This window comes from Pipistrellus hanaki (assembly GCF_964339955.1).
Source record: "Pipistrellus hanaki genome assembly, chromosome: 1".
NCBI classification, from domain to species: domain Eukaryota; kingdom Metazoa; phylum Chordata; class Mammalia; order Chiroptera; family Vespertilionidae; genus Pipistrellus; species Pipistrellus hanaki.
Window position 1 is genome coordinate 37,948,692 of NC_140503.1, and position 15,900 is coordinate 37,964,591.

The 15,900-nt window shown below is 38.7% G+C and overlaps 1 protein-coding gene across 2 annotated transcripts in view; it reads right to left on the reverse strand.

The window, feature by feature from the left end:
- Nucleotides 1-1,101: 1,101 nt before the first annotated feature.
- GNG2 (G protein subunit gamma 2) overlaps nt 1,102-15,900 on the reverse strand; it is a 106,040-nt gene continuing 91,241 nt past the window's right edge. For both annotated transcript variants that reach the window (XM_084888383.1, XM_084888382.1), the window contains one exon: nt 1,102-4,317. In XM_084888383.1, coding sequence (XP_084744509.1) covers nt 4,189-4,317 — 129 coding nt within the window. In that variant the 3' untranslated portion in view covers nt 1,102-4,188. The remainder of the gene's footprint in view (nt 4,318-15,900) is intronic.

Sequence of the window (15,900 nt, forward strand, 5' to 3'; positions counted from 1 at the left end):
TATTACAGTATTTTCTGTTCCTCATGATTTTCTTAATACCCTCCCCCCTCTGGCTTTCTTTATTGTATGAATACACTATATGATACATATAACATACATAATATGTGTTAGTTGACTGTTTATGTTATTGCTAAGACTTCTAGTCAACAGTAGGCTATCAGTAGTTAAGTTTTGGGAGAATGCAAAGTTCTATGTAGATTTTTGACTGCATGGAGAGGGTAGTCAGCACCTCTAACACCTGCATTGTTCAAGGGTAAATTATAAATAGCTAATGGAGAACAATACTTTCTGTTCTTTTCATATGTTTTTATTGATTTGAGAGAGAGAGGATGGAAGAGGAAGGGAGAGGGAGAGAAACATCCATTGGCTGCCTCCTGCACGCCCCCTACTGGGAATCGAGCCCACAACTCAGGCCTGTGTCCTGAATGGGGAGTCAAACTGCATGGGATAATGCTCAACCAACTGAGCCACACTGGCCAGGTCTGTTGTTTATTTTTTATTTTCCTAAGAAAAATCCCCATATGGCATACCTACAGCATGAATGCAGCTCATCTGTCTTCATGGTCTAGCCCTGTAGTCGGCAAACTGCGACTTGCGAGCCACATGCGACTCTTTGGCCCCTTGAGTGTGGCTCTTCCACAAAATACCACGGGCTTGGCGAGTCTATTTTGAAGAAGTGGTGTTAGAAGAAGTTTAAGTTTAGCTTAACAATAATCCACAACCTTCGGACCAACTAGAAGAAGTTTAAGTTTAAAAAATTCGGCTCTCAAAAGAAATTTCAATCGTACTGTTGATATTGGGCTCTGTGACTAATGACTTTGCGGACCACGGGTCTAGCCTATCAGAGCCCTGATGCATCCCCATCGCCTTCCTCTGTGCCCATGCCCTGTACCTGAGCTGTAGACACCAGGGAGAAAGGCTTGTAAAGAGCCTCTTGTGTGCTTTTTGTTCCTTAGGGCACCTCTATGAACCGAACCCTAAAGAAAATAAATGAATTCCCACTTCCACATCCACTGTACGTGTCATTATCCTTCTCCTCAAGTTAACCGATGGGGGAGGTGGTCCATAGGACTTTGCAATGAAATTGACTGCATATGAATTGAGTCTGAAAATTCCATTTATTAAAACAAATAAATGGTCCATGTTGGATGAAAATGTACACATCGCATTCAGGTTTCCCTGCTTTAACATTTCTGTATTTCCCTCTCTTCGAAAGACACACTCTATGGATCTTATGTAGGAAAAACGTGAACAATTTTTAGGCTGGGAAAACATTGATGTATATTCACAATGTAACAATTCACCATTGCCAGGAGCAGCTAGAAGCAAATATTTTTTTCAAAGAGAAAGAGTACAAATATTCCTTAAGACAGCATGCTGATTTCTCAAATTTCTATTTGTGAATGATTGTATGAAGAAATGGTTTAAAATTTTTCCTTGGTAAGCACTCTCTTTCAAATATTATTGTCAAATTAGCCTCAGATCAAAATACTTATTTACAACCTCTGATTTAAATAAAATAATATTTGGTTTAAAATTAAAAGAAATAAAACTGGAGTTAATATTGAGAATGATGCAAAAATTTGTTTTATTAAATATGAGGGTTATTCTTACTGGTTAACTAATTCTATGGCAGATTTCATTACTATCCAATACATTATACACTGAAATTAGGATCTCTAATAATTAAATTAATTTCCCCGTCAGATAAAATTATGCTGGTGAAGATGATTGTTGAATTTCTAAAAGAAGTAAAGCTCTTCAGAGGCATAAGTAATAACCACCCCACCCCCCCTTAATAAGTAAAACTATCAATAAGCCAAAACTCATATAAAAACTCTGGTATTATAATTCCATACTGTGGGACATGCCATTATGAAAAAGCCAAAATACTTTCCTTAAACTTAGACTGTGAATTTGCTATCTTCTCTCTCCTTTCCAAACCAAGGTCACATGAAGTTTGGGACTTCCTTTATTTTGAATCACCAGAGCTATATTGTGGTGCTTCCTAGAGTTTCCATTCCATTTTCATTGCCCTAAAGATCTAGATTGACATGAAAATTTAAATAGTCTTTCTGAGAAAAATAAATGGCATGGATTCTGAAAACCATCAGGGTCTTATAAAGATGCCATTGCCAACAAAGAGTGCTTATTCACACTTGTTTTTTTGTGACTATATTTTCAGTTCATATTTTGATTCATATTACAAATGGATATGGTTTTCGCTGATTCCACAGTATTACTCAGCTAATGGTACAACAAGGTAGTTTAATGCATACTCCGCCAGGGTTTTTCTCCTCGAAATCTTCATCTGTGTCCTACTGACTGTAACACAATCCCAAAGTTTGAACAGAGCAGAAGTACATTCATTTCCTTGCACAAATATTTCAGTATTCTCTTTGCCCACCCCAGGTGTGAGCTTTAATTGGATGCATTTATTCTTTCACCAGCATGCCCATAACAAGGGAATAAGGGGGATATTTACCAAGTCTATTTCAAAATCTGTCCTTGGCGTAGTAAGCCTTTTTATCTTCTCTTTTCCTTCCTCTCCAACCTTCCTTGTTTTTTAATGGGGGTAAGGAAAGAGAGGAGAATACAGTTAATTTGGAAATGGTCTTTTGGGATTTTGAAGCAAATGAGAAGATATAAGAGAAGCTCTCTTTAGCCTGGAGATGGCACAGAACAAAAGTGATAAAGGCTTCCAGGGCCTCCCATTACTGATGAAAAGTCACGTTCACGGCCACCTCTTGGGACGAGAGGGCTCTAGCTGCGAGAAAATTGTCAATAAAGACTGAGAGACTCTAACAAACACGATGGAGAATGAAGACAAAGAAAAGTTTCTATTGGGGGGGGGGGGATAGGCGAGTGGCACCCAAAGACCATCTCAGTGGCAAAAGAAGGCTGATCCTCAACTGGTGGAGGTGGCTGTTGAGGCCACACCTGCTTCTCCTCCCAGGAGGGCAAACAGCAGGGATTCTGAGAATGGGTTTTCTCTGGTGTCATGAGTTCATTTCTCCTGATACTTGAAAAAAAGAGGGGGCATGTTTTTCTTAAAATCACAGAAGGAATTCTTTAGATCTAGAATTTCTGAGATTCAGGGAAAGAAGGAATTTTCTCTTACTCTGTGACAAACACACCTCCCAACCATGATGGATTCTTACCTCTCCAGCTTTGGGTTTTTATCGGGGATGCCTTGGATAAAGAGCATCCCAGAAAAAACCCCAAATGCTTTGGATTCTGGAAATCATGTTAGAGAGGTGTGTACAATGAGAGGAAAACTAGGAGCTGTTTTAGGCATACCGTAGCTTAGGTGCGAAAGTGATCTCAATTTTTAAGATACTGAGTTTTTTTCTTCTTTCCCAGCTTCTTTTCTCGCTCATTCTTTTTCCAAACGTTAGAGAAAAACAACAAAACTTCTGAATGGATGTTAACACGGACATTTTCATGCAGTATTACTCAAAAATTGTCACAAATATATGAAAGCACCAGTCACAACACATGATTTACTTTAACTTGCAGAATCAAAGCTATCATGTACAAATGTTAGGAATAGTGATAAGAGAACACAGACAACCGGCATTGTTTTGTCGTCACCATGAGGATAAACCACGGGGTATCTCTCCCTGTACATTCTTGGAGTTCAGTCTCACTGACAAGTCCAGCCTTTCCTCTGTCCTACTCTAATGGGGAGGGGGGAGAGGGAGGGTCAAGGAGAAAGATAAAAGGAGACAGAAGGCACACGGACTAGACATCAACGCCATTAAACCGAACCTCGGTTACACTGGACAACTCAGCTGATCAAAGGGCATCTAAAGGCAATATCCATTCCAAAAAGGTCATACGTATCTTCATTCAGTTCAGCTGTCTGATTTTTTTTTTTTTTTTAAATATGAAGCAGAAATAGGACGTTTTGGGAGGGACAGCAGGAAAGAAATGACGCGGATTTTAAATTTACACAGTCCCCTCCTCCAGGCAGTTCTGCAGGTATCAGAGCTCTTAACTCAGGGTGTGGATTGGCTTTCATTGTCATAAAGGGGACCAGTTCCTTAAACATGCATAGCCTGGAGTTTCCGGGGTGGTTGTCCTCCCTCTACTTAAATGCTGTGGACTGGAAAGGTGCCCACTTTGCTAAAAACTCTACATCAGTGTCCCAGGAGCCCCGAGGCTCTTCGGCTTCCTCATGGAGACTTAAAGAATGGCACAGAAAAACTTCTTCTCCCGGAACGGGTTCTCTGAGGCAGGAACAGGAGTCAGGAGAGGGTCTTCCTTGGCATGAGCTTCACAGTAGGCCATCAAGTCTGCAGCTGCCTTAGATACCTGGAAAGGAAGACAACAAGCGAAACTTCAGAGGCGGCATTGATGCCGGTGTAGCCAGCCAAGGCCCAGGCTTTGGGGTCCAATTCCCCTCAAGAGTTCAGGTTCAAATCCGAACTCCACCACTTACTAGCTCAAGTGCAAGTGAAGCAAGCTACTCAACCTCCATAAGCCTCTGTTCCCCATCTGCCAAGAAGGGAGTTGATGATCTTGACCTCACAGGATTGTTGCAAGCGGGTTCAGGGCGAGGATGAGGGGAATAAGGCATTTAGAGCACAACATTGAAGGAGATGTTTTTGGCTTAAATATAACTTTTTAATAGGCATTAGGTTGCTTATAAAATGTTTTTATTGTGTTCTATTTTGTTCTAGACATTGACTTAAGTTTTCTCTTTTGATCTACAGAGTCAAGGTCATGCAAATCTCAACTCTGCATTTGTACAGCCCTGAAAGTGAGTTATCAAATTTATTGGCATTTTATTTTTCATAGTATTCTCTTAAGATTTTTTTTTTAATGTGGTATTTGTGTAAAGTCAGTTGTCTCTTCTTTCCTTTCTGATTTTACTCATTTGAGTCTTTCCTCTTATTTATTAGTCTGGCTAAAGGTTTGTCAATATTGTTTATCTTTTCAAAAAACCAGCTCTTCGTTTCATTGATCTTTTTTTTATTGTTTTTCTGGATTCCATTTCATTTATTTCTGCTTTAATCTTTGTTTTTCCCCCCCTTCCTTTTGCTAATTTTGTGGTTAGTCTGTGTTTTTTTCTCAATCCTCACTTGAGAATGTCTTTATCATTTTTTTTTAAGAGAGAGAGAGAGAGAGAGAGAGAGAGAGAGAGAGAGAGAGAGAGAGATAAAGAGAGAGAGAAATGAACTCTCAACCTAGTTATGTTCCCTGACTGAGACTCAAACCTGCCACCTTTTGGTGTACAGGATGATGCTCCAACCAACTGAGCCACCCTGGCCAGGGCTATGTAAAGTTAGGTTATTTTAGATATATATATATATTTTTTCTTAATGTAGGCATTTATCACTGTAAACTTTCCTTTTAGAACTGTTTTTGCTGTATCCCATTAGTTTTGGTATGTTGTGTTTCCATTTTTTGGTTTCAAGATATTTTTTAATTTCCCTTTTTATTTATTCTTGATGCATCAGCTGGTTGTTCAGGAGTGTGTTCATTTCCACATAGTTGTGGTGAATTTTTCAGCTTTCCTCCTGTTATTATTTCTAGTTTCATGCCACTATGGTTGGAAATGATTGTTGGTATGATTTCAATCTTCTTACATTTGCTAAGACTTGTTTTGTCACCTATTATATTGAACTTATCCTGGAAAATGTTCCTTGGGCACTTGACAAGAATGTGTATTCTGCTGCTGTTGGATTAAATAATCTGTATACATTTGTTAGGTTCCTTTGGTCTAATATGAAGGTTGAGTCCAACATTTGCTCTAATTTTCTGTCTGGAAGATATATCCATAGTTATAAGTGGAGTATTAAAGTCCCACTATTATTGTATTGTTGTCTATTTCTCCCTTCAGATCTGTTAATATTTATTTGCTTAATATATTTAGGTGCTTCATTATTAGGTCCATACATATTTATGATTTCTATATCCTCTTGATGGATTGACTCCTTTACCATTATTGACCCCTTTACCTCTTTGTCTCTTGTTATACAATAGTTTTTGGCTTAAGTATCTTTTTAATAGACATTAGGTTGCTTATAAAGTATTTTTATTGTGCTTCTATTTTGTTCCAGACATTGACTCCAGTTTTCTCTTTTCATCGACACAATAATCTGAGGTAGAAACTGTTACCCTCCTTTTACAAATGAAAAATTGAAGCCCAGCACATTGCATGGGTTATTCAATGTCATATAGCAAAGTACCCAGCAGAAAAAGACCTTGGACCCTTATGTCACAGCCATCCACATACACACTACACAACCATAGGGCTAGTTCTAAAGGTTGATTAAAATTCTTTGTGCATCTTTATGAAATGCTACTATGACAGAATGAAAGGAAACATGCTGTTCTTGTCTCAGCTCCTCTAACTGAAAGCAAAGAACAGACTTTCAGAATCTTGATTACTTTTTTTGTGTGTGCCTTTTACTGTCTGAGCCATAGCCATTATTACACCAAACAGGAGCTCAGCTGTAAGCAGCAGAAACTGTACAAAATTGAAGGAGATGCTCACGGTCAAGGTCATGCAAGTAATATCTAAAACTCACTTGTTAAGAAGAGACCCAGCACCGTCATCACTTGTTTGCAACGCTCACACACAAATATGTGGCAGAAATTCTCAAAATCTTGTTATGAAACAGAAAGTGCCATTCTGGGCAAGATTAATAGCTGAGAATTGCTCATTTCTTGTATTGGAACACTTGATTCTGAATGATTTCCTTCTCAAAATATAGTATGTGTTTTATCTTGTTTCCTCAACTAGATTGCAATCTCCTGTAGGTAACAGTCCAATACAATGTCAGAATCCTAGCAGTAATTACAATCATTGCTAATATTTGTCTGTCCTTGTTATGGGTCAGAACTGTGATAACCACTTTACATACAGTATCTCATTCAATTCCTACAACAAGCTATTATTCTCCTCAACTGTAATATGTGAAATTGAGGTTTCATCAGGTAAGTGTTTGCTCTAGGTTTCACGCTCATGAATGGCTGAGCCCTGGTTCTCAGTGTTCCTGACTTAATCTTCATGAACGCTCGTCCTTTCCAACCCATAGCGGCCATCTTTGTTCCTTACCCACAGTGATTCACAGCAATAAACTGCCTGTCAAATCTTGCTTTCTGACTATCCCTTTAACATTTTCTACACAGCTTCTTTAACATTTTACATCCCTAAGCCTCATTTTCCCATGAAAATTTTCCCAGTAACTCTAGGTAATCTCTCTCTTTTCTGTCCTGTTGAGTCTTCCTCAAGAAATATCTCAAAATTGTCCCCTATTGTCTTCTCTATTACTACTCCTACTCTAGTTCAAGCCTCCACATTTTTTCTCCATGGCTAGTGAAATAGCCTCTTAAAATTCCCAAGGTATCTGCTATAGACTGACTGTGTCTCCCCAAACTCATATGTTGAAATCCTACTCACCACGGTGATAGTATTTGGAGGTAGGGGTCTTTGGGAAGTGATTAGTTCATGAAGGCAGAGCTCCCATAAATAAGATTAGTGTCCTTCGAAAAGAGCTTCATTGCCCCTCCACCCATGTAAGGTTATGGTGAGAACATAGCCTTCTATAACCAGGAAGTAGATCCTCATCAAACACCAAATCTGCAAACACCTTGATCTAGGACTTCCAGTTTCCAGAACTGTGAGAAATATATTTCTACTGGTTATAGGCCATATAGTCCATGGTATTCTGTTACAGCATCTCAAACAGACTAACAGAGGATCCATGGGCAGAACTCAGGGGGTAGTTTATGAACTTCAATGATTAACAAAATTACATCTTTATTTTCACTAACCTCAATGGAAATTTAGCATTTATTTCCATTATAGATACAAACAGCAAATGCTACAGTAGCATTAACAGTTTCTGTGACTTAGTCAACAACAGAAATTAGCTATTTTCCCTCATAGTACAGTTATTACAAACATTTCAACCTTTCATTTATATTCACCCACTTTATCATTATAGTCCCACTATTAGATCTTATATAATCAGCTAATAGAAGAGTATAATATAATCATATCATATGTATTTTTCTAAAAAATATTCTGATGAAGTATATTTCAATATAATTAGTTTCATTTGTAATTTGAAAACATTAATCTGAGAAGGGGACCATATTCTGAACCACTGTCACCAACCTCTCACTTGGATCAGCAATAACATCCAGGGTCGTATCCGCTTCTACCCTTGACTTCCATAGAGTCCTGTTCTCAACCCAGCATTCAGATATGTCAATATGTCAGTGGCTCCCCATTTCTTACTGTGACTTCCATTCTGTATGGTTTTTTCCTAAAGATTGATTACCTTCTTAATTAAGTAACCTGTTCCTCACTATCATCCCCAAATACACTCTCAATCCTTTTTACCCTACTTCACTTTTCATTATCTTATAAAACTTAGTACTTTCTAGCATTATCGATAGCAAGTTATCATGTATTATTTTCTGTTCTCTTTATTTTCCCACTCAACTACTGTATAAGCAATTTGATTATGCTGTGCTTTGGAGTAGTTTGATTTGTGGTTCTTCATTTAGGGGTTGTTGAGTTACTTGAGACTATGGATTTGCAGTTTTCATCAAATTTGAAATTTGGAAAGGGAATTTGAGATTATTACTATTCCATTGTGAGTGTTACTTCCAAAGGCCCCGCCTCCAAATGCAACTATACTGATGGTTACAATACACAAAATAAATGGCCTGTAATCTTCAAAAGGTCAAGATCACGAAAGTCAACGACATCTAACAACTAGATGTAACACATGACTCTGAACTAGGTCCTTTTGCTAAAAGGGACATTACTGGGGTGATTTGCAATACTTACATGGGGTCTGAATTTTAGAAGGTAGTAATGTATCAATGTTAACTTCCTATTTCTGATTTGATTATTGTACTTTGATTATAGAAGAACATTCTTACTTGTAGAAAATACACACTAAAGTATTTAGAGGGATATGGCATCTGTTGACAACTTATTCTCAAATGGTTCAGGGGAGAAAAATTCTTTCCACTGTGTTTGAAACTCTCTGTAATGTTGATATTATTTCCAGAGTAAAAATAATTTTTTAAAAGAAAGGGAAAGGAGAATTTAGAGAGCAAATCAGACAATTTTTTCAGGAAGTCATGCTATACAGCAGAACGAACAAATGAGGCAGTTGCTGGGAGAGAAGGTGGAAGATTCCAGAGGAAAAAATGTTCATTTTATTTAAAAGGGAGAATTAGCATCATGTTTGTATGCTGTTAGGAATGATGAAACAAAGAGCCAAAATTATTTAGGATGGGCACGTGATAGGGATGAACTGTTGGAGCATGTCCTTGATTAAGGAGATGAAATTTACCGGCAAGTGAAGGAATTTACTTCTGCCAACAGCAAGGATCTCCCCAGATTGGCAACTACTAAAACCCTGCTATCTAGCAGCCTCACCAAACCAGAGTGGGGCTAAGAACCAGGAGGAAGTGAAGGGGGACTCTTAGATAGTCCCAATAAAGGCCACCAGACTGTGTTGTTAGGATCTAAAAGAAGAAGAAGAAGAAGAAGAAGAAGAAGGAGGAGGAGGAGGAGGAGGAGGAGGAGGAGGAGGAGGAGGAGGAGGAGGAAACAAAAGGAACCTATTCCAGAAGAAGAAGAAGAAGAAGAAGAAGAAGAAGAAGAAGAAGAAGAAGAAGAAGAAGAAGAAGAAGAAGAAGAAGAAGAAGAAGAAGAAGAAGAGGAGGAAAGAAACAAAAGGAACCTATTCCAGACAGATACTCTGACAGCTCTGAGGAGAAGCAGTGTCTGTACACATGAAAATCAGACCCAAGAACATAACTGGTATGCTAGGATATAACTCTGTCTTCATTACATCCTAAAATGGAGACCCGATTTTTTCTTCTTTTAAGGTGCCTCAAAGGATGTAATTCCATCCCAGTCCATCTTTTGAGACACATCTTCAAGTTGCTGTTGCAAAATGCTTGCAAGCCATCAGGCAAAGAAGTCAGCACTGACAGGCGGCCACTGCCTGTGCGTGGGGGGGAGTTGTTGGCATAAGGGTATCGTCATTCAATAGCTCTTTCTTGTGTTGCTGGCAGTAATGGAGCCATGCAGGTTGACAACTTTAATTTGTTGCTTAAAAGAAGCTCAAAGATTTCACTGAGATGGAGGCTTGGAAATGGGATGACACCTCACTGAACACTGAACATTGTCAAAGGCCTGACGATATAGGTTAAGGCAAAAGAAGCCACAGAACCTCTGGGAAGAGATGACAGACCTTTCAAAGTAGGAGAAATGAGTGGTCTGACTCCAAGGTGATATTAAATTAATGGCACATTTCAAGAGGATTTTTTAAAAAAGGAAATAGAATTAATTTTTGAAGCTACAGTCATCAGGAAAAAGTACCTTATATTTAATTTACTCTATTTAATAAAAGAAGAAAGACATTCAAAATTACCCTCCACTATATATATTATTTATTTTATTTTATTTTTTTAAGAAGGGAGAAACCATCTGGGCTGAACTGAACACTAGGCTATTCAGAAGAATTTATTTCCCTGAGATTTCAAACTATCAAAGCATTACAGTACTATTTCTCTAGCTTCAGGCACAATGCATAACTAAGCATGTACTTGGTGCTGAACAAGTACCTATTAAAAATTTAAAAATTACATAAACTCTCATAAAAATTGAGCTTTATGTTTAATTATTAATGTATACTTGATTGCATTTTTAAATTTTTGCCTTATTTTCAGCAAATCAAATGAATTAGAACTGGCCAGCTTTGAACACAGCCCTTTCCCCTGTAAGTCTTTGATAAACTATGCCAATTTTATTGTCCCTGAAAATACTCTCCATTGGCCTAGAAGGGGGCTTGCATCTCATTCTGTCTAACAAACCGAATGCAAGCATGTTGAGGAAATAAATGTTAAAACTTTCAATTCAGTACTGGAAAAATACTTTAAAAGTCCCAAACATACCAGGTATGTTCCCTCTCTGTTCCTAGAATGATGACTAACTGGTCCATTTCCCAGTTCAATTCCAATCTGTCATGAGCCAATCACCAGAAAGATGATTTAATCAATAGAAATGTTCATATTTGATTAAATAAATTACCAGTTAGGAAAATCAGTCTGTTCGTTTTATGTTGAACTGTTTTAAAAAGAAGGCATACTGCCGAAACCGGTTTGGCTCAGTGGTAGAGCGTCGGTCTGTGGACTGATGGGTCCCGGGTTCGATTCCTGTCAAGGGCATGTGCATTGGTTGCGGGCACATCCCCAGTAGGGGGTGTGCAAGAGGCAGCTGGTCGATGTTTCTCTCTCATCGACGTTTCTAGCTCTCTATCTCTCTCCCTTCCTCTCTGTAAAAAAAATCAATAAAAATATATTAAAAAAAAAAAAAAAGAAGACATACTATCAAATACTGGCTACTTATAATCATAGCATGACATGATACACTTTATTTATCTGTAAAATGGTCAAATCTGCCCTTCCTTTTTATGGTTCATTACACTTTCTCCTATTACCACAGTTTTATTTGGCAAGTACCTTAAGTTTCAGACTTTCCAAACCATAGATATAATTGGAAATGTCACATAGAATGCAGTTCCTAGTGTTTTGTCATACGACACTCTTAATACATAAAGTTAACACTATCCACTGAGAAAGTGTTTCCTGAATGCCTGGAGTCCTCAGCACCACAAAGGCAGCAAAATAATAATAATAATAATAATAATAATAATAATAATAATAATAAATAAATAACATGGCCATTGGCTTTGAGGATTTTATGGTTTAGTTGGAAAATTTATCCGATGAGGGTAAAATTTTATTAGAAAATGGATTAGTAAGCATGGTCAGAATAGAGATAAAGATTCACGGACAAGCGAGGATTTGAGTGGACCCCTAATAGAGCCAGTTAGGCCTATTGGGATCATTTGGGAGAAATGAGGAATCAGTTTGACGTTTTTATGTGGGGTCAATGTATGGGCATCCAGTTAGTAAAGAATCAATCACTTCACCCACTTTCCTGGCCTACACTTTTTTTTTTTGCTTTCACATCTACATTATCTTTCATGATATAACATATTCTCCAGTTTACAACGATTCTCTCCCCTCCTTAAATATCCATCCCCTGCCCATCCAGATAGGTGGGTTAATTTCTGGGAGGCATGTCTGTGCAATGTGGTTCAACTTTAAGGTCAGTTGACAATAGATGCAGATGGCTCAGTCCTGCTAGAATGGAGATGCCATTCCAAGAACATGGGATTAAGACTAAAAGGGGTTGAATCCATCTATCTCTTTCCTCATGGAGCTGGAACTGTGGCATGGGATCCTGGGAGCTGGGGGAAGTCATCTTGTGTCTGCGACATAGAATAGCTGCTAAGAAATCTTTGCTTCCTCAGAAAAGGAAGAGGCAGACACACAGAGAAGCGGAGACATGTCGTAGAGCACTCACAGTTCTCAATGGTCTTTCAATGCTCACGTCCACTGCTGACCCAGCTACATGTCTGCTCTTGGATCCTGAGATATTCTCTGTCTTTTACAATCAATCCCTTCTTTTTGCTTAACCTAGCTTGGGTTAGGTTCCTATTATTAGAAACCCAAAAACTCCTAAGATAGTGATGAATAAATAGATGTACTAAGTCCTGCTGTTCTTTATGTTTCTGCTTGCTCTCAGCTAGTTCTCTCAGGACAGGGGTTCCTTTTTTTTTTTTTAATATATTTTATTGATTTGTTTTTTACAGAGAGGAAGGGAGAGGAATAGAGAGTTAGAAACATTGATGAGAGAGAAACATCGATGAGAAACATCGATCAGCTGCCTCCTGCACACTCCCCACTGGGTATGTGCCCGCAACCAAGGTACATGCCTTTGACTGGAATTGAACCCAAGGCCCTTGAGCCTGCAGGCTGACGCTCTATCCACTGAGCCAAACCAGTTAGGGCAGGACCGGGTTTCTTTCACTTGCCTTAGTGTGAGTATTCTGCTGTTTCACATATCTGCATGGCAGGGTCTCCACAACACCCTCCTTTCCCTCTCCCCCACACCCCTGCCCAGAGTCCTTTGATTTTACTTTTTTGTTCCTGAATGAAATGCTAACAAAGAAACACAGAAAGGCTGGGAGTATGATTATATATGCCTGCAGTTTATGAATAGATAATGGGTTTCTTAGCCCTCATCTCCCAGGATCTGTGATGTGAAGAGATAGAAAACAAGAAGGTTTAAAGATGCATATGCTATTCAGACCCTTTTATGGTAGGGCTACTCTATGCAGCCACATGAGAGATAAGGTCACTCCCTGCTTAAGGGACCTCAGCAGCTCCAGGGCCAGCTGTGCCCCTTACCCCCTGCTCCTTGTGGCTTAGGCTGCAGTAGGCTCCGACTGATGTATGTAAAGCACCTGCTGCCAGAAATGATGACTCAAATAGGTCACTCTCGGACTAGAAAGTCACAACCTGGGCTCTTCAGAGAGCAGCCCCTTCCTGCTGACAGTATCTGCACTGAAAGCAGGTGTTGAAGCCTGAATGCTCAGAAGCCCTGAAGGGACCCCTACAGGAAGAGGAGCAAGCCCTAAGCCAGCTAGCTGACAACTGTCAACACAGCCGCAGCTTGATCCAACAGCTAAACTAAAAATAACCTGACACTTCACCACAGCATGCCGGCCTGGCTCCGATGTGCAGAGCCAATGCTGAGAGACAGGCTGCTGCAGCATTTCCAGCAATTTAATAATGACGTCACGAGGGGTTCGTAGATTTGAATGAGAAGATGACCCAGGAAGGCCGCTCCTTGGCGCTCAGTTGATTAGGCTGATGCTTTGTCTCTCTTTTAACAGTGATTGATTTGGTCCCTTTAGAAGCAGCATACAGAGGGAACCAGGTGTGCTGTGGCTTCTTTCTGATGACACTTGGTAATTTAAGCTCCTTGATATCTTACTGGCACTACTGATAGGTCTTGGTCATACTTGTGTGACCCTTCACTAGACAAGGAGATTGTTGAGGGCAAGCATCATGTCTTCATCTGTATCCATCTCTATATCTCTAGAACCTAATAAGGCCTGGCCTTTTAGAAAGCTCTTAGTAAGATATTTATTGGGTAAATGAATAAATGAATGACCGAAGAAATGCAAAAGTACAACTTCGGGAGGAGGGTTTTAGGAAGCTTCTTGAAGGATATGATGATTGGTCTGTCTTCAAGGAACTATAAATCCACTGGAGTTAGTAAAGCAGCAAGGTAGAGAGGAGGAGATTGAATGTTCCAGGCATTTGAAATTCCCACCAAGGGGATGAAGTGATTCAGTATAACATATGGGCAAAAGGAAGGGGGTGAAGCTGAAAGATGGGTAAGGTCCAGAAGAACCTTGCATACCCTGCCAAAGACTTTGAATTTTATAATGTGATACATCACATAAACAAAGTAAAGAATGAAAATAATATAGATGCATTGAAAAAACATCTGACATAACCCAACATCTATTGATAAAAACTCTCAGCAAAGTGAGGATGGGGGAACATACTTCAACATGACAAAGGCCATACTGGTATATGACAAACCCACAGCTAAGGTCATACTCAATAGTGAAAGCTAAAAGCTTTTTCTTTAAGATCACGAATAAGACAAGAATGCCTACTTTTATTACTTTTATTCAACATAGGAATGGAAGTCCTGACCACAGCAATCAGGCAAGAAAAATAAACAAAGAGCATCCATAAAGGAAAGGAAGAAATAAAACTGTCATTATCTGCAGATGACTTATGATATATAGAGAGAACCCTAAAGATTCTACCCCAAAACTACTAGAATAACTGAATTCAGTAAAGAAGCAAGATGTAAAGTTAATATTCAGAAATTGATTGTATTTTATGCACTAATAAAAACCAATCAGAGCCGGGACCGGTTTGGCTCAATGGATAGAGCGTCAGCTTGGGGACTGAAGGGTCCCGGGTTGATTCCGGTCAAGGGCATGTACCTTGGTTGCGGGCATATCCCCAGTAGGGGGTGTGCAAGAGGCAGCTGATCGATGACTCTCTCTCATTGATGTTTCTGGCTCTCTATCTCTCTCTGTACAAAATCAATAAAATATATTCAAAAAAAAAAAAAAAACAATCAGAAAGAAAAATTAAGAGAACAATCCCATTTACAATTGCATCAAAAAGAATAAAATAGCCGAAATCGGTTTGGCTCAGTGGATAGAGCATCGGCCTGAGGACTGAAGGGTCCCGGGTTCAATTCCAGTCTAGGGCATGTACCTAGGTTGCAGGCACATCCCCAGTAGGGGGTGTGCAAGAGGCAGCTGATTGATGATTCTCTCTCATCAATGTTTCGAACTCTCTATCTCTCTCCCTTCCTCTCTGTAAAAAATCAATAAAAATACATTAAAAAAAGAATAAAATACCTAGGAATAAATTTAACTAAGGAGGTAAAAGACTTGTACTTGGAAAGACATTGAAAATGGTGAAAGGGATTAAGAAGCACAAATTGAAAGTCACAAAAACAGTCATTGGGATGTGAAGCACAGCACAGGAAATATAGCCAATAGTATTGTAATAACTACGTGTAGTGCTAGATGGGTACTAGAATTATAGGGTGATCAGACCTAAGGTGTGCAAATGTCTAATCACTATGTTGAACACCTGAAACTAATATAATATTGTATGGCAATTGTAATTGGTAAATAAGTTTTAAAAAAAGAGTTTGAATTTTATTTTTCAGGTGATGGCAATCACAAAAAGATTTTCAGTAGGAGAAGAATATAATGAGATTTCTTTTTTAAAAAAATATGTTTTGGGGGGCAAAAAAAAATCAATAAAATATGTAAAAAAAATAAATAAATAAATGATTGAATGAATCAATACACATAAGTGACAGAATACCACCTGAAAAATTGTAGGTAATAAATAAACACTTGCTATTATTATAATTAAACTGCACTCTTTTGAGGT